The 20,060-nt window shown below is 38.9% G+C and overlaps 1 protein-coding gene across 3 annotated transcripts in view; it reads right to left on the bottom strand.

Moving 5' to 3' along the window:
* The window catches only part of cadpsa (Ca2+-dependent activator protein for secretion a), a 465,102-nt gene that overhangs the window by 64,203 nt on the left and 380,839 nt on the right, over positions 1–20,060 (bottom strand). For 2 of the 3 annotated variants that reach the window (XM_059944256.1, XM_059944254.1), the window contains 3 exons: positions 10,978–11,052; positions 8,929–9,012; positions 7,953–7,985 (listed from right to left, as the gene is read on the bottom strand). In XM_059944256.1, the coding sequence (XP_059800239.1) occupies positions 7,953–7,985; positions 8,929–9,012; positions 10,978–11,052 (192 nt within the window). The remainder of the gene's footprint in view (positions 1–7,952; positions 7,986–8,928; positions 9,013–10,977; positions 11,053–20,060) is intronic. The other variant, XM_059944255.1, reaches the window with a different exon arrangement.

Here is a 20,060-nt window from a genome sequence, read left to right on the forward strand (position 1 = left end):
CAAACTGTGTACTCCATCTCTAGCCCCCAATGTTCTCAGGGGTCAGCAGCTTTTCACTCAGCTTCCATGGCCCCTACCTGCCTTCCAGTCCTCCTATGGGTGAAAGGAGGCTCGAAGGAGGCAGCAGTCAGAGAACGCTTACATCAGTGGATCTGACTGCAATGGACTGACATGAAGAGAAAGTTGATGCAGAAGCGGGTTGAGCTGTCTAGTCATGACCAGGTGGGCTGCAGCTGTACTCCACCTACAGGGGTGCAGAAGGCGTTGCACAGTTTGGCGACTTTAACAGTTTCCATCAGGAACCCATGTCCACTTTGTTGGCCTTCGAGCTTGGAGTAGAGGCCCAGACTCCAACGTCCTTTGTCACCCAGGTAGTGTGGAGGATCAGAGGGATCTTGGGGTCCGAGTCCATAGGACGGTCAAAGCAGCTGCACAGGTTGACCCTGTGGTTAAGAAGGCATATGGTGTATTGGCCTTCATCAATCGTGGAATTGAATTTAGGAGCTGAGAGGTAATGCTGTGGCTATATAGGACCCTGGTAAGACCGCACTTGGAGTACTGTGCTCAGTTCTGGTTGCCTCACTACAGGAAAGACGTGTAAACCATAGAAAGGGAGCAGAGGAGATCTACAAGGATACTGCCTGGATTGGGGAGCATGCCTTATGAGAATAGGTTGAGTGAACTTGACCTTTTCTCCTTGAGCGACGGAGGATGAGAAGTGACCTGATAGAGGTGTATAAGATGATGAGAGGCATTGATCATGTGGGAAGTCAGAGGCTTTTTCCCAGGGCTGAAATGGTTGCCACAAGAGGGCACAGGTTTAAGGTGCTTGGGAGGAGGTACAGGGGAGATGTCAGGGTTAAGTTTTTTTACGCAGAGAGTGGTGAGTGCGTGGAATGGGCTGCCAATAACTGTGGTGGAGGCAGATACGATAGGGTCTTTTAAGAGACTTTTGGATAGGTACATGGAGCTTAGAAAAATAGAGGGCTATAGGTAAGCCTAGTAATTTCTAAGGTAGGGACATGTTTGGCACAACTTTGTGGGCCAAAGGGCCTGTATTGTGCTGTCTAAATAATCAGATCCCCACCACCTTCAGATAATCAGACCTGATGCTGATGGAGATATTGGATCTTTTGGGCCATTTGCTGAAGAGCATGGCTTTGTAGAACATATCTTGAGTTCTCTGGCCACAGTTCGAGTTACAGGAAATCTGAGCTTGCCTATGCAAGATCTTTGTGCAGGACACTTCAGTTGAGAGTAAAAGAGGTTAAAACAAGTTAAAACAACACACACAAAATGCTGGTGGAACACAGCAGGCCAGGCAGCATCCATAAGGAGAAGCACTGTCGATGTTTCGGGCCGAGACCCTTCGTCAGGATTAACTGAAAGGAAAGATAGTAAGAGATTTGAAAGTAGTGGGGGGGGGAGGGGGAAGTGCTTTCAAATCTCTTACTATCTTTCCTTTCAGTTAGTCCTGACGAAAGGTCTCCGCCCAAAACGTCGACATTGTTTCTCCTTATAGATGCTGCCTGGCCTGCTGTGTTCCACCAGCATTTTGTGTGTATTGTTTGAATTTCCAGCATCTGCAGATTTCCTCGTGTTTGCTCTTAAAACAAGTTAAAATGATTTTATTTTCAAAAACAATAGCTTTTACAATGCACAATTTTAAATGTAGACCTCTGTGATCAGTACTGAGTTTTTGTATTTGAATGTCAATTATCAGTTTGCCAATGACAAGAGTCATACTGGGTTAGGTTTAATAACAGTATCTACAGTCACCTAATTAAAATCAATGGGCAATGGGCTCCCATAAGCATTGTGATAGGGAGCAGAGGATTGGAATCTGAGCTGCTTGTACACATTAAGCTGTATAACCCACACCTCATTAAACAGATAGAAATGTGTTCCAAAGGTTAATAGGATTCTTTGTATTTATAATTCACTTCAGTATGACAGAATTCTAAACTTTAATTTTCCTGTGTATCTGACCATAGAGGGTTCAGACACAAACTTGAACAGGAAAAGATAATCAGCTCTCACCTTTTTTTTTCCCCTTAGGTAGAATATGTCATCTTCAAAACCACCCATAGATTTACAACATTTTAATACAAAATAACCACCTCAGCTCATTATCAGGCTTATGTACGTGATTGTTTAAAGATGCTGATATTCATATGTCAACTGTTTACACCTGAAACATGCCTTTGCTGTGAATTGGTTTTTCTAATAAGATACACTTAAGACCATAGGGTAGCTATTCTCCAGAATATTTGATTGTCAGTTTCCAGAAATCGCAGTTAGTTAACACAGCAGTATGGTTTTCAGAGTGCTTGTGATCAGCCTTTAGGAAGGGGCAGATTGATGTATTTCAATATAAAGCCTATAACAACAAGCCTATGGGTTGTGGGGTTGAGATATGTCTCTACCAAAGGAGGTATAAAGCAGTTCTTCCCTACGTTAGCCTACAGGTCATCCTTGGGAAAGGTGCAATAACAGCTTAGCCATCAGATCTGGGTCATGTGAAGCTGTGGGAACAGGTGGTGGATGGTCATATAAGCAGCTGGCGTGTATCACAAGTTATGCGATCAATGACACCAGGAATTTCTGAAGAGTATTGATAACGGCTAGGGTCACCTGTCTTGTAAAGACACTGCCCAGAAGGCGGCAATGGTAAGCCACATCTGTAATTTGCCAATTTGCCATGGTCGTGGAAGGACCACAATCGCCCACTTTATACAACACGGCACATAACGAATGAGTGAACAAGCGATAACAACCAGATAAAAACATTTGGACCTAAGAACTCGGGCAGAGGTATTTGCAAAATAACAATGAGAGCAAAATAACAATGCGTCAACTGAAAAATATAGCATGTGGTGTGAAATTCTGATTACTTGTGGCTGCTCTGTGGATGAAATGGGTGCTATCTGAATTCCAAACAGGTGTCCATGGTGTACATGTCCTTTATGGTGCATTTTGCAGAAGACATCATGTTACTGAAAATAACACACCTTGGAAACCGGGGTAATTCAAAGGTGGAAGGAATGAGAGTAACCATTATCCAACATAGTTTCCATGCCAGCATGGCCTTTTTAGATCTCAATGCTCCAATCAGCACTTCTATTAAACACAAGAGGTGCAAAATCCAATGGCCATCCCCATGGTCCAGTTTAAAGGGATCAACCAATCCTTAGAGGAAGTTGAATTGATTCTGCCAGTAATACTAAAGTTTTGCTATGTTTTCTTCAGTTATTTCAAGTTGAAGTGTTCATGAATTGGTGCAGCATATGTTGACGGACAATTTCCGACACACAATTTAGCTGTTCCCATGCACCCATTCATAGAGATGTAGAACATTACAGCACACTACAGGCTCTTCAGCCCATGATGCTGTGCTAACCTTTTAACCTACTCTAAGATCAATCTAACCCTTCCCTCCCACATAACTTTCATTCTTCATTCATTCATGTGCCTATCTAGGAGTCTCTTAAATGTCCCCAATGTATCTGCCTCTACCACGTGGCACTATGTCCCACATACCTATTATTCTCAGAGTAAACAACCTACCTCCGATATCTAGCCTATACTTTTCTACAATCATTTAAAAATTATGCACCCTCATATCTGCCTTGGGAAAAAAGTCTCTTGATTTATACCTCTTAACCACTTGTACTCCTCTATTAAGGCATCTCTCAGTTTCTTTCGCTCCAAAGAGAAAAGCTCTAGCTTGCTCAACCTATCCTTATAAGATGTGCTCTGCAAATCTAGAAAGCGTCCTGGTAAATCTCCTCTGCACACTGCTGCTTACGAATGGGAGGGGGGAGCTGGGGGGGGGGGCTTTGGGGTGCTAACATTTAACTGTCATTCATTCTTTGGGGCACTCCTCCGTTTTCGTGGATGGTTGAGAAGAAAAAGCATTTCAGGATGTATATTGTATACACTTCTCTGACATTAAATGTACATTTGAAACCCTCTCTAAAGCATCCACATCCTTCCTATAATGTGGAAACCAGAAATGACACCGTATTTCAACTAAATACTAACTAGTTTTATAGATCTGCACCATTACCTCACGGCTCTTGAACTTAATCCCCCAAGTAATGAAGGCTGATGCATCACACACCTTCTTAACCATTTTATCAACATGCATGGCAACTTTGTGGGACCTGTGGATGTAGACCACAAGATCCCTCTGTTCTTCCGCAGCGTTGAGAATCCTGCCTTTCAGCTTGCCAATGTGAATCACTCCGTATGGTAATCCCATTCAATGTCATGTTGATGGAAGACTGAAGGGGAGGGGAAAAGCTCCTGGCAGGAGGTTATCACCATTTAGACTCTTCAGGAAAAATTGCCCTACTTGTGTCTAAATGGGGAACAAGCTGAGTCTGTGCATCAATAAGAATTCCCTTCCTAGAATTTTCCAGACATATTTCTAATCTTAAAAGGTGACAGAAATCATATTACAATGGCAAGGGGGTTACCTACTACTGAATGTGTGCATGGAAACAGTTGGATTACTTGCCAGAAATGATGCTTTAAGAATCACGTTCCATTCTGGGTGGAACGGAAAGTGTGCAGTGTCTCATAGTCTATTGATCACTGATTTTGACATTACTGTTCAAAGTTTACTGAGCAAACAATGCTAACTACATTTCAAAGGAGAGTGTAAAGGTGGCTTTGTGAGATCCAATGATCTGCCTGGACGGGTGCAGATTTAGAAACAGTTAAGATCTGATACTGCACAGGACAAACCAGCCCACTTGACTCTCAGCTAGGAAACCAAGTATTCGCTTTAACAACCACTTCTACACAATGGCTGCAATACATACTATCTTCAGGATAGACTGGATCTAGTAAAAGGTGCTTACATCAGCTGCAACATAACCAGAAGTGAGCAGGGGAGGTTTGATGCTGGCAAGAAATTAATTGCATGCAAATGATGGAAGTATGGTGAAATGAGGTCCATAAGTCTGGCCACCTGACATTGATCTTGCCAGCCTTGCCCATTTGGATATGATCACTGAACTTCACCAATTTCTGTCATCCAGAACTTGTTTCTAACGTATTCTTCACTGCATTCTCAAACACTTAGCACTATTCCAAAACTTCACTTCACACCCACAACTCAGCTTGCATAGAATGTCAGCCATTCAACTAGTCTCTTTCAGATCATCCAATCAGAAGCTGGGTTATTAACATACTCAACACTGAGTCAGGAGGTCATATGCTGGAGACATTGCTCAAAAAAAAGTTTACAACCCAAACGCAGCACCGAGGGAATGCCACACACACAAAATGCCAGAGAAACTCAAAAGGTCAGGCAGCGTCTATGGAAGTGAATAAACAGTCACCATTTTGTGCCGAGACCCTTCTTCAGGAAGGGTGAAGATACCAGAATAAAATGTAGGGGGAGGGGAAAGAGGATATCTAGAGGGTGGTAGGTGTGTGGGAAAGGTAAAGGGCTGCAGAGGAAGGAATATGATAGGAGATGAAAGTGAGCCATGGGAGAAAGGGAGACAAGAAGAGATAAGAGACCAGAGTGGGGAATAGAAGATGGAAGAGGGAGGGAAAAATTAATGGAAGGAGAAATAATGGAAAGAGACGAGGGAATCATGCAGAGAGTGATCCCTGTGGAAAGAGGAGAGTCGGGTGGGAAGGTAAAGATGTGTTTGGTGGTAGGATCCTGTTAAAGATAGCAGAAGTTGTGGAGAATTATGTGTTAGATGTGGAGCCTTGTGGGGTGGTAGGTTAGGACAAGAGGAACTTTATCCCTGTTAAGATGGTGGGAAGATGGGGTGAGCACGGATGCTTGGGAAATGAGGAGATGCAAGTGAGGGCAGCATCAGTGGTGCAGGAAGGGAAACTCCATTCCTTAAAGAAAGAGGACATCTCTGATGTCCTCCAAAAGAAAGCCTCATCCTAGGAACAGATGTGGTGGAGCCAAAGGATCTGAAAAAAGGGAACAGAATTTTACAGGAGACAGGGTGGGAAGAGGTATCGTTAAGACAGCTGAGATTAGGAAGGTTTATAAGAGATAGCGGTAGACAGTTTCTCTCCAGAGATGGAGACAAGAGAAATTGAGAAATAGGAGGGAGGTTTCAGAAGTGGACCAAGTGAATTTAAGGGCAGGGTGAAAGTTGGAGGCAAAGTCGATGAAATTTACAATTTCAGCATGCATGCATGAACCGGTACCAATGCAGTCGTCAATGTAGTGAAGGAAGAGTTGGGAGTATTACCAGGGAATGAGGGAACGCTGCCCTGTCTTCTTCATACAATTGTATTACTTCTTTAAAGTACATGAGCTATCACAAATGCCCTAGCTGATGGTTATCCTTCAGTCACAGCCAATGCATTTTCTACATATTATTTACTATGTGCACTGTTTGTGGGAGCTTGTGCATGGGCATTTGAGCTTCCTACATTCCAAAGGTGATCACCATTCAAAAACACTTTATTTACCATCAAATAATTCAGGATGTGCTGACTTAGAAGCACTATACAGTAACTACTTTATTTCTCATTCTCATTATGCATTCTAAAAAGAAACAAGTACTACTACACCCAGAGAGCCACTTGGTTGCACAGACACCGTGAAATCAAGGCAAATAGCTTTGATGCCTGCTACAGCTTTCCATTCAACTTTAAGGGGCTCCATAAGGGCATAGAAATAACAGTGATAAGCAATAGGTATAAATCAGCAACAAACCTGTAAACAGTGCACGAAGCCTTTGAACAATAATAATACACATAGTGACAGAGAGATGAGGATTTGTTTCACTGCTACTGATTGTTTCGTTGTGTAGGAATACAAAAGGATGCTTCAGTATGGTAATACTGGTGATAGTTATTGTCAGCTTTTTATCCATTGCTGGCTAATGCCTCTTGCTGGTATGGGGACCAAGACTATACATATTACAAATTATATGCATATTGGAATTAAACTGGTACCCAAACCTATTTGCCACAGGGTCCAGTCTTGTGGATTTTATTTTAATAAATGATTAAAGTAGTTGACCAGTTGGGAAGTTCTAGTGTAAGTATAAGCACAACTATAGTCACCACCATCTACTGAGAATATACAGATTTAGCAGAGAATGGCCTTTTGGTATCCTTTAAAGAATCACAAATGAATTTCTGTGAGGATTATCCTCATGACTCAATACAATTTTGCCAGAGAGACAATTAAATCTAGGACTGAACAGGGCAAAAAAAAACATTAACTTAAAATCCAGGAATTGATCATTGGGTATCAATGTTGTCTGAGGAATCATAACTTACAAGGCTCTAGACCGAAGGCCAGAAAGTGGGATAAGTCTCAGTAATTTTTTGTGCAGCATACACTAGAGGACTGCTTGGATATAAAACTGAATCCTTACTCAACATGTATATTTTTCCTGACTTGAAAGTGATAGAACTTCCCCTGAAAGGCTCAACTTGTCTTAATAGCACAGTTCCAACTTCAACAACTCCCTGGGTAAAGAAGCTCATGTATTTCATGATGGATTTTATAATTGCCTTAATTTATTAATGAGGTCCTGTTTAGGATTCCTTTACATATAGAAACACAAGTACTTCCACCTTTTCATAACTTTTATGGCCTCTATTAAACCAAATCTCTAAAATGGAGGCCAGAGCAAATCTTTATCTCAAATGTATGATTAGTAAATGCACCACAGAAGTTTAGCTCAATTCTTTTCAATTACTTGATTGGAATTGAACATGTCTATGTTTCTAAGGCAAATTGTCTTTGTATGAGCTCATTTCCAGTCACTCTCTAATAAAATGTTAATATGAACCAATTTCAAAGACAAAGTTTCATGATATTTCACGTGCCCTCTAAAAATTCCAAGTTTAACTATTTTTATGATGTAGGAGATTTCTTTCATCTTATTTCAGAAATCTTAATTTGCACTTCAACAGAAATGTCAATAAGACTTATTTGGTACACTTACAGGCACATCCACATACTTGGAGGCTGCTTTCACCTTTAAAGTAAAATAGAAAAAAAAGATGACAAAAATAATGCTTGAAGTAAATCCATAGATGCATCATATTACCATGTATATATTTTTTAATGTATATAAAGGCACAATGCCTTTAAATGTGCCTTTTAAAGTGACAATTGTGGAATCTCAGATTAATAGAAATCAAGATTTGCTAGCTTTGGTCTTGCATGTATGATACACCTACTCATTAGCAAAGGAGGAAACTAATACAAATGACAGAAGTTAACCTTTTCTTTTGTGCTGTAAAGTTCATTTACTCATGTAGTGATAGAGCATAGAAAAGGCCCTTTTGGCCTTTTGAGCCATGTTACCCCAGCAACCCCTGATAATCTGATTAACCCAAACCTAAATCAAGGGACAATTTACAATAACCAATTAACCAATCCGGTATATATCTGGACTGTGGGAGGAAACTAGAGAACCTGGGGAAACCCACGCATTTCATGGGGAGGATGTATAGAGTCCTTACAGGATGATGCTGGAATTGAACCCCAAACTCTGGAATGCCCTGAGGTGTAACAGTGTCGCACTAATGGCTATGCTACCGTGATGCCCACTTGTTCTTAGAGAAGGAATTCATGTTGACAGGTTGTAAAATATGATTAACACATGGACTGGGTCCAAACAAATCATAAGTTCAAAGTTCAAAGAAAATTTATTATCAAAGTACATATAGCATATTTCACCATATACAGCCCTGAGATTTATTTTCTTGTGGCAGATAATTCATTTCCGGTAGATAATTTAGTAAAGAAGCACAGTTCATATATAAAGGTACATACCACACCATGCCTGAACAGCAAAATTAAATAAAAGCTTTGAATATTTTCATGTTACTTTTTTAAATGAACCGAACACCTACGTACATTCATCTTCAAAAACTTATTCTGAGCATAGAAAATAATATGAAAACTTCTCTTACAGTGAATGACAGAAAGGATGAGAAGAGGGTCCCTTCATCGTATCTGGATAGTTTGGACAGTACTCCTTCCAAAATAGTAACAAACTAATGGAAAAGAATGGTTAAAGTCATATGGAGCTGCTTGATACTAAAACCTTAACAGTTCTTTCCAATCTGAAATGGATGAACATAAGCTAACAAAGGTACATCCTGAAGAATCTAACCTGTTTTATTCCATAATTCTTAATTCTAATAAATGAACTAAAAGGACCTGCAGTGCCTTTTAAAAGTATTCAGCTTCCAACCCGTTGTTCACATAAATGAGCATTACAACTGGGAATTTTGCTCAATTTAACTGAGAATTTTTATTTATGAATCACATGCTCCTTTTTTGAGAGCCCCAAAAACTGGGTTTGTAAAGCATGAAAAACAAAAAATTCAAAAGCTGTAAGGTCAGCAGAGCTGTTTAATTGGGTTACGGTCAGGAATCTATCTGGGCCACTCAATGACATCAATTTTCTTCATTTGAACCCACTCCATGGTTGCTCTGGCTGTGTGCTTTGGGTTGTCCTGCTGAAAGATGATGTTCCTCCCCAGTTTAAACTCAGGTTTTTATCCAGGATCTCTCTGTATTTAGCAGCATTCATCTTCCCATTGATCCTGACCAGATTTCTATCCCTTCTGCTGAAAAGCATCTCCAAAGCATGATGTACCTCCAGCATACTTTGGAATAGGGATGGTGTTACTTGGCTGATGTGCAATACTAGATTTATGCCACAGGTACTGCTTAGTGTTAAGGCCAAAAAGTTCCAACCACAAGACCTTTTTCCAAATCTTTATAGCATCTTCTAAATGATGCTTTGCAAAATCTTGAAGGGCGAGGATATGCCTTTTTTTTTAGCAAAGGCTTCTTCCTTGTCACTCTTTCATAAACACCCTTTTAGTGCAAGGTTTTAGAGATAGTGGAGACATGAACTTTGTCTCCGGTTGCAGCCACTGACCTCTGCAGCTCAGAGTGAGCGTTGGCATCACAGTAGCTTCTCTTACAAGTGTCATTTTTGTCCAGTGACCAAGTTTAGAGAGCCAGACTGACCTAAGTAGTGTGGCTGTGGTTTCATATTGTTTCCATGTTTTCATGATGGACTGCACTGAGTTCCAAGGTATGTTCAGTACCTTTGAGGTGGTCTTGTACCCTTCCCCGGATTTGTACGTCTCTATTATAATTTCCCTGACTGGTCTTGAATTCTTTTTAGTCTTCATTTTGGTTTGTTCTGCTGAAAACCTACCTTACTTTTGGACTTTTCAGAGAGAGGGGTATTTATTCTTGTGCATTCTTTGAAAACAGGCCATCCTCCAATTTTCCACATCAACAAATTGGGTGAGTTGGTAAAGTAATATGTATATTGCACCTGGGGAAAGTTAGTGCAGTAATTATGAAGGGGATGAATACTTTTTTAGCATCACAATTTTGGTTTTAAGGTTTTAGTAAATTGTTGACAGGTTTGGAATTTTTCTTTTGATTTGACATGACGCACAATGTTTTGTAGATTAGCTTAAAAATCCTACTTCAATATATTTCAAATTTAGAAAATGAGACAATAAAATGTGAAAATAGTTGTGGGGAGAATACTTTTTCAAGGCACTGCATCTTGCCATTTTATTGTTCAGTCCACTACTGTTAATATCACACTTTGCTGGTAATTGAACCGCGAATTGTCATATATATGCTTGACCAGATGACCAACTGCTACTGTTCAGTGAAATTAGTGAATTGCCTCTCCATTAAATTCATTTATTATAATGGAATGAAAAAGACTAGTTTACTCTACAAAGATTTTTATACAAACCTCTAGAATGTTCATTAACACAGTTGTATCAGTATAGTATTTGACACCAACTACATGACATTTAATAATGCTAACCAAGATAATATTTACCTACATAATTATTCCCTTTTTAAAACACCAAATGAAAAATACAATGTCCAATTGTAAAAAAAAATCATTTAGAGGGTGTCTTAAATAATGTGAGTACTAATAAAACATCTGTCATAAAATTCTTGCACTGTACCTTTGCAACCATGAGAGTTATCATTTCTTTGACAGTTTCTTCAATCAACTCATCAATTTTAGAATGGTATTGCCGCTGAAAAAAATATAGAAATATACATGGGCAAAATGCGATATTCACTTTTTAAACAAAATGCTGGCAAAGGCAGGTCAAATCTTTACCTAAAAATGTTAAAAAAATGCTCCTTTACCTGGTTTTGTCCACAATCATTTTATTATTTGTTAATAACTAAACCTTGTTTATTAGCAGAAAATAGTATTCCAATACATTGGTAGAGGGGAAATATATACAATAAAATATTTAAATAATTAGTAAATAATCAAAATAATTTCTGCGTGTATTGTTAATGACCATTCCCCTACAGTTCTTTAGGGAGTTACACAGGGAAACATTATATCCTTTCTTTTTCAATGAGAATAAATTTATTGATAAATATAATCAGAATAAATTGTTCTAATAGGGAAAATGTGCTTTTCATTTAAATTTTGTTCTGTAATGGCTAAATGATAAATACATGTTTATAGTTAAAATTGTAGCTTCTTAGCATAGCCGAGGACACACAGCAGACTGGTATTTCTGAAGAGAAGTTGATACAAGAAAGAGGCCACTTAAATGACTGGGAATTGCAGTTCAGTATGGCAGTGTGTCTGAATCCTTACCTATGAACGGTTAAGAAGGTACTCCATTCCTTACATGTCTTCAAAATTGGTTTGGTTTTGCATCAATTACTAATCTAATAAGAGTTAACAGCAAGTTACTGGTCTGGTTCCTGATGTAGGTTGTGTGGAGTTCTTTCCGTATACAATAATTTTTGAGGTGGGTTTGAAGTGATTTAAATGCTTTCTAGTTACATATCAATTGTATGCTTTCTGATAGAAAGTTTCAGATGAAACATTAGCCCTGATCTCCTTTTATGCATGTTGCTTAAGCCTCTGGGTGTTTCCAGCATTTTGCTGTCAAATTTCAGATTCCATCTGCAGCTTTTGTTTTTCAATTGGATGATAGTGAAAATAGTAATTGCATACATTGAGTATTAAATTACCCTTTATCTTGCGGTGAAAGGGTCTTAATGTGAATTAGGACACTGTTTTTCAGGGACTAGATATGAAGGTTTAGCCCAGCTGATGACACTTCAAGATTGAATCAAATGAGATTTTCTAAGTAGTCTCTTGTGTTGCTGCTGGAAGTTTCACTTCTCTTATGTAGTTACAATCGAAATTAATGAAAGCTCTAGTTAACTTGGGTTCTGCAAATCTCACTGAGACTTGGTACTTCTTTAAGATTCCTCTTCTAGCAAGGGCAATGAGATAAAGGAAAGGTCTAGTTACCAAAATGTTATTTATTTATAAGGATAGTGTCTCTTTAAGACAGTTGCAGAAGCTATTCAGAGCCCAAATGCTTGGTGAAGCTCCACCCTATTCCCTCTTGGAAGCTATTTTTCTTCAGAAATGTTCATTACTTTTATAAGCATTTGGCTTCAGGAAACATCAAGTCAAATTCAAAAAGACCAAGATAATGTAATTTACTAGGCATGGCTTGCAAGCTCTTGCAACCAAACAATCTCTCCTTTTTTAAAAAAATTGTGGTTTAGTTAATAGAATGGTGATCTGAATTAAATTTGGAAGAAATTATGATGGTCTGAATTCCATAATGTCTGTATGTAATTCTGACTAATGTGAATTTTGTCAAAGAGTTGCTTTGGGAGAGATTGCTTCATACAAATTGGCATCAATGACTTCTAATGACATTTTAAGGATATTATTGGTGTAAGATTGCTGGTAAGTTTTCCTGGTCCAGTTTGCTTTTCCACCAAATGAACACTAGAGGACAGCACTGATGGCAGGGGCCAGCCCCCAACCCAGTTTGGATTCCAACACACCCAGAGGCCTCTGCTCTCTCCCACACTACCTCCGCATCTCTTCCCCTGGGTTGCTGAAACAGGTGACCCCATGGCATGAAGGCCTAGTCCTCATCACAACCGAGGCAACGCACCTCCCCTGCCAATGAACCAGTGAACTGGACTTGCAGTGTATTATATAACCAGTGTCTAACAGGGTCTTGTGATCAAAATAGAAATGTCCAAGGCAATCTCCCGCTCTGTGTATTGTCCAATGACACACAACAGTGTTATGATATAGATCTTAGTTGCAGATATGAGTGGAGAAATGGCAGATGGAGTTTAATCTGGTTAAATATAAGCTGTTATACTTTGGGAGATCATACGGACATTATGAATGTGCAGAGAATGAAGAATTTGGATAGTTCAGGTAGAAGGGATTAGTTTAGTTAAGCATTTAATTACTAGCTTAATTAGTCTGGCATGATGTCATAGGCCAAAGGGTCTGATGCTGTGCTGTACTGTTCTATGTTGATTGTGGCTAAATGATAAAATTCTCACAAAGTTTGCACCATAATGAAATATAACAGGATATTTCAAGCATATCAAAGATATCACTTGGCACAACCAACTCCTTTTAATGGAATAATCACCAAACTTACCCAAGACTGGAAAGTATAGAATGTCTGGAAAAGTTTCTTCTAATTTATGTTAAACAGTGCAATTGCAAGTGATGATATTTTATAATACTAAAGAAAAGTTAATCTTTTTTGCAGACAGCTGACTGGTTTCCCTTCATGTTACCTTACGGTTTTGCTGCATGAAGCAGTGGTAACCCTAGCCATGAATATCAAATGCAACACGTGGCAGTTTTTCGTTACTTTTGCCATTTCTGGACCATGCATTAATCAGTCTCTGCCCAAGAATGGCTTGAATTGCCAGACATATGACACTGTCCTGTAATATGACATGTGTACAAATGTTACCGGTCATTGCAATAGGGAATCTCAACTGGAGATTGAGATTGCAAAGGAAAACAGGTCGCAGATGTGCGAAGTTGTTTGAGAAGAGCACAACTTTAACATAGTTAATGAGTTCAGGTGAGAGAGACAACTGACAAAATCATTAAAGCATTGGCACATATGCCAAAGATTTGGAAACAATCAAGGTAGTGTTAATCTTTTGAAGGGAGTGAAGTTAAAACGAAGAGGAATGTAATCAATAAAATTAGGATAATTAAATGTCAATCTAAATGATTCTAAATGTCAATCTTCTAGAATATATTTATTATTTGTTAATTTATTTTTTGGTAATATTAGTTCATGTGTTTTGTGTGGATTATATACACTGTACTGAGTTCCTTGGTTTGAAGAAACATTGTTTTATTTGGCAGTATACATGTATATGGTTAAATGACAATAAACTTGAACAACTTGAACGTGATAATTAAATGATGAGGAAATTAGATAGCAAGTAAATTGCTAAGTAAAATCTGTACAGAATTGATGGAGTCTCTTCTATTATAATAGAAGATACTAGCATTAAGGATGAGACAATTAAATACCACTATATTAATATTATCAATAATTCTCCTGGATTTAATGAAGTGTGCACTGACACACCCTACAACACAACTCAACCAGACTGTATGTTTGACTGGGATCAAATATTTTAGCTGAACCATTTTAATACAACTGGACAGTACTTGGATTTTAATATCGCTGACCATGTTATGCTTTCATATTTCCCCTTGTGTTAATCCCATTGGCTTTCCACTAATACATAATTCTTAGTAAACACAAGAGATTCTGCAGATGCTGGAAATCTAGAGCAATACACACAAAATTCTGCAGGGACTCAGCAGGTCGGGCAGCAACTATAGAAATGAATAAACAGTCGACGTTTTGGGCTGAGACATTCATCAGGACATTAAATTCTCAATATTGAGATTTGAAGAAGATATTGATAAGTATATAATCACTGGTTAAACATTTCATTCTCAAGTCCAAATAATTTTACATATTACTAATTTTATAGCTACATCACTCGTGACACAGTAAAATTAAAACTAATCTGTTTAATCCTTAGGTCGCAAAAGCTTCATAGAAAAGCTAACAAATAGGCAGAACAGCTAAATCAAATGCATAACTTAAGAAAATATGAGGGTGCAATAACAATAGTATTCACCCAATCCAGAGGCTGGAAGAATTTGTAAGTGCGGTAAAATTTATCATAAATAGAGCCAACCAAATAGAATGTAAGTTAAAAGGGCAAATAGAAATAAAAGTTTTGAAGTGCTGTGAGTCCCATAAGTGTGAAGATATGGTTCATGCCAATCCGTTGAAAGGGAAGGTTTAAATAGCTCAGAAGATGACTCTGGGAACTTAATGTCCTTCAAGTATTAATGGAAATGAATGTATTGACAAACTTCACATGAAGCTATTGATAGTTCTGATGGGGAAAATATTTTTCCACTTGCTATTTATAAATTTTGATACACATTTACAATAAAATCATAGCTTCTTGAGAATTAGTCCACAGTCTGGTATCTCTGACAAGGACTGACATTGGCTGAAAACTTACATCTTTTTGGAGTCAAGGGAAAGAGCTGAACCTTAGATTCAATTCTGGGATATATTCAATGAACTTAATCCTAGTTTTTTGTTTGAACTAAAGTATATAAAGGTGTTCCCCCCCCCCCCCAACCACCTTTACAAAGGTAGAGTGTTCCTATGAAACCTTTCTTAAGCTGAAATGGCGTAAACTGAAGAACTATTAATATAAATGGGAAAAATTTTCTTAAAAGCAAAAATCCTCTTTGTAATGTGAAAACAGGCTACTAATGTAGGTCTTTTGTAAAAGCGAAGTGGTGTAAAGGGAACATTTGTAAAGCGGGGAACACCTGTACACTTTCAGTTCATTAAGATTAAGTGTAGATAGTATGCCTAATATGTGTTTCACTGTTGATAACTAATGAATTTAGTACGATTTTGTGTTAATCTTTGCTGAGAGTCAAGCATTGGTCCTATAGAAAGTAAGTGTGAAGTACTAAAACAAGAAATAAAGCATAGGACATACATTGCTCTTCACTAGAGAGAATACAAGAAATAGGTGCAAACTGAAAATTGCAATGGAGGAAGGAACTCAGAGAAATAGCATTCCCCAGGGAAGTTTTAGCAAACAAAATTGTAGGAGCTGTGGGATAACAAGTCCCTAGGCTCCCGAAGGAGTGAATTCTAGTACATTAGAAGTGATTACTGAGGTAGATGCTCTTATTTTAATTATTTAAAATGACCAAGACATTGCAAAAGTGGGGAGGTTATGGTTCAATCTTAAAAGATACTTCTGATTCACAGTGCAGACCTCTTTATCTAGGGAAGCGGGTAAGTGCATTGCCTGAATAGTAGACAGGGTGGCTATATTGTCCAATGAAGGAAGGTGGGACAGACTTCATTCTTGTGTGAGAATCCAGAATCAAGGTTGCTGTTCAAAATTAAGGGTTTGCCAAGTGAAGAATGGGAAGAATAATTTTGCTTTATCTCTGAGGTTCATGGGTCCTTCCTACTGAAGGACAGAAGAAGAATATTTTAAAGCAAAATCTTGATAAAGGGGTGAAAAGTTAGCAGAGGCTGACAAGCATGCAAGACTGAGGCTGCCATCACCATGGTTTTGCCAAGGGCAGGTCGTGCCTTACAAGCCTGACTGAATTCTTTGAGGAAGTAACAAAACACATTGATGAAGGTAGAGCAGTGAATGTAGTGTATATGGATTTCAGTAAGGCATTTGATAATGTTCCCATGCAAGTCTCCTTCAGAAAGTAAGGAGGCATGGGATCCAAGGATCCAGAATTGGCTTGCCCACAGAAGGCCAAGTGTGGTTGTAGATGGTATATATTCTGCATGGAGGTCAGTGACCAGTGGTGTTCTGCAGGGGTCTGTTCTGGGACCCCTCCTCTTTGTGATTTTTATAAATGACCTGGATGAAGAAGTAGAAGGGTGGAGTAGTAAGTTTGCTGATGACACAAAGGCTGGGGTGTTGTGGATAATCTGGAAGGTTGTCAGAGGTCACAGCAGGATGTTGAGAGGATGCAGAAATGGGCTGAGAAGGGGCAGATAAGTGTGAAGTGGTTCACTTTGGTAGGGCTAATTTGAAGATGGAATATAATATAAATGGCAAGACTCTTGGCAGTGTGGAGGATCTGAGAGATCTTGGGGTCAATGTCGATGGATACTGTGCAGGTTGACAGTGTTAAGAAGGTGCATGGTGTGTTGGCATTCATCAACCATGGGGTTGATTTCAAGAGCTGGGAGGTAATGTTATAGCTATATACAACCTTGGTCAGACTCCACTTGGAGGACTGTGTTCAGTCCTGGTCACCTCACTACAGGAAGGATGGGGAAGCTATAGAGAGAGTGCAGAAGAGACTTACAAGGATGTTGCCTGGATTGGAGGGTGTACCTTATGAGAATAGGCTGAATGTACTTGGTCTTTTCTCCTTGGAGCAATGGAGGATAAGAGGTGACCTGATACAAGTGTATAAGATGATGAGGGGCATTGATTGTGTGGATAGTCAGAGGCTTTTTCCCGGGGCTGAAATGGCTAACACAAGGGGGCATAGTTTTAAAGTACTTAGAAATAGGTACCGAGGGGATGTCAGGGGTAAATTTTTCACACACAGAGTGGTGGGTGTGAGGAATGCACTGCCAGCAGTGGTGGTGGCAGCAGATACAACAGGGTCTTTTAAGAGCCCCTTAGATAGCTACATGGAACCTAAAAAAATAGAGGGCTATGTGCTAGGGAAATTCTAGGCAGTATCTAGAGTAGGTTACATAGTCAGCACAACATTGAAGGCCAAAAGGTCTGTAACGTGCTGTAGATTTCTATGTTCTATGTGATCTAATTGAATGGATTGAAGGGCCAGGTAGCTTTCACCTGCTCCTAATTTGTAAGTTTGTAAGATAATTAAACAAATTAATCTTAACCATGTTGGTGTCATTGAGTCATTCACATCAGAATATTTCACAATGTTAGCAGCAATGTTTACAGCTGAGAATGATCCTTTGTCATTATTCTCATGGAGATATTTCTGAGAGATCACTGGGAAATCCCTGCCCTTCCTCAATCACAAGAGAGGTAGTTTTAGGACAAAAGACAGAATTTTCATTGAAAATACTTTGTATGCAAGTACCTCCCTGCAGGAAGCAAGAATTTGGATGAACAGCACATACAACACGCTGGAGGAACTCAGCAGGTCAGGCAGCATCCGTGGAAACGAGCAGTCAATGTTTTGGGCTGAGACCCTTCAGGACTGAAGAGGGAGGGGGCAGGGGCCCTATAAAGAAGGTGGGGGGAGAGTGTGAAGGAGAAGGCTGGTAGGTGCCAGGACCACAGCATCTGCAGTGTACTCTGTGTTTAAGAATCTGGATGAAACTTCTTACAAAGTTTCCAAAGGTTACAAGCAAAGGTCTGAGAGTAGAATATAGTGGTTCTTCATGTTGAAATTTAAAGAATAGGCACATGAATTTATTGTACTATTTTGGCATCAAATGATCAATGCAATTGCCTGTCTCAACTATTTTTGTTAGTGTAAGCCTATTGGCAGAAAAACAGGCAATTGAATTAAACACCTTTAAGTAAGAGCATGTGGTTATCCAATAATATAATAGAGCTTACAAAGATAAATGCTAATAATATTTAAATCAATAAAAAGTTCTTAAATGATATTACAGATTGGTAACTCAGTCTTAGACTTTCGCACATGTGGGTCTTGATGCAAAAGTCAAAGAGTTACTGACTAACAGACTGAACTGCAACCATTGCTTTAGTCCATCATCGGACTTCACCTGGAGTAGGACCCAGTGCTGATGGGATTCTACAAGCTTTCTAATCCTGTCAGGTCAGACCTGGCACTGGAGTGGAGGTTAATGCCATCACTTCAACAATTTTATTTCAAAAATATTTCTATATTATTTCATTTTCAACTTATCTGCAAATGTTTGTTTCTATTTAATTTTTAATTATTTTGAGTATTATTACATTTTATTCAAATAATGTTCAATTTCACTAGTTTTCAAATGTGTTATACTGAAAGACATTTGAAAACTGTTAAAATATACTTACAGCTTTGACTAATGTCAAAGCTTGTTGTTGGAAGTGTTTCGTACTCTGCTGAAGAGTTGTCACAACCAGACTTCTCAAAGCAGAGGAGGCCAGGGAGGGAAACCCTCCACACTCAGATCAGGTGAGTATAGGCAGTGGGCCAGATCAAGACTGATTCATCTTGTTCTGTGCTTATTCTGGCAGGGATTTGATAGGCTGAGTAGACTTCTGTTGTGTAAAGTTTCTGCAAATCAGAAGATCTATCCATTAGAGGGTGTACATGGCTGAGAACAGCCATAACACTTCAAAGATATTATTTTTATGATCTTGTTGTGTTGCTGTATTGTTACAAGTTGGATTTCAAATGGGGAAATGGTACTAAACCGCAAATCACTGACTGGTCATAGCTGGAGCTTTGGGTATATTATGGGAACGTCACTTTGGGAATGATGAAAAAGCTTCAGAAGAATCTTACCAGACTTATACCTGGGATGAGAGATTGCTTACGTGGAGTTATCAAAAGAGGTTTGGATTGCTCCCTTAAAGCAGCAAAAGATTAAAGGAGGATCTAATGTTTGTTCAAAATACTTAGGGGTTTTGAAAGACCTTGTGGGAAGCAGCAATTTCTTCCCGCACTGCTCTAAACCAATTCACAAAAGAACCAGAGGGAAATGAGCAGAAACTACTTCAATCAGAAGTCTGTCAAGATCTGGAAAGCACTACCTAAAAGTATATTAGAAGTAGATTATATGGGAACTTTTCATAAGTACTTAATACAGGATTATTCTGGAGGGTAATGGGAAGAAGTTTGGGTTACGAACTAAACTGGACATCCTACTCAAAGAGCCAAAACTGGCGCCATACACTGAATGACTTCCTTCTGGCCTGAGTTTACAATTCTGTTGTTGTTGATTAAAAATAACAACAAATTGAAGCATTTCATTATTTTTCTTTGAGCTGGGGCTTCTAAATACCCGCTTTCTGAATTTAGGAATTCATTTTTGAATTTTGGTCAAATTCTGCTTCAAGAATGTGTTATCCCTACTGATTCTTTGTTTGTTATGATCAGGGAAGTAGGCGAAAAGTCTTATAAATCAATGATCGGCTAAATTGAACTGACAGCTGTTTGTGGCTCCAACAATCATCA

This window comes from Hypanus sabinus, chromosome 19 (assembly GCF_030144855.1).
Source record: "Hypanus sabinus isolate sHypSab1 chromosome 19, sHypSab1.hap1, whole genome shotgun sequence".
Lineage (NCBI taxonomy): Eukaryota > Metazoa > Chordata > Chondrichthyes > Myliobatiformes > Dasyatidae > Hypanus > Hypanus sabinus.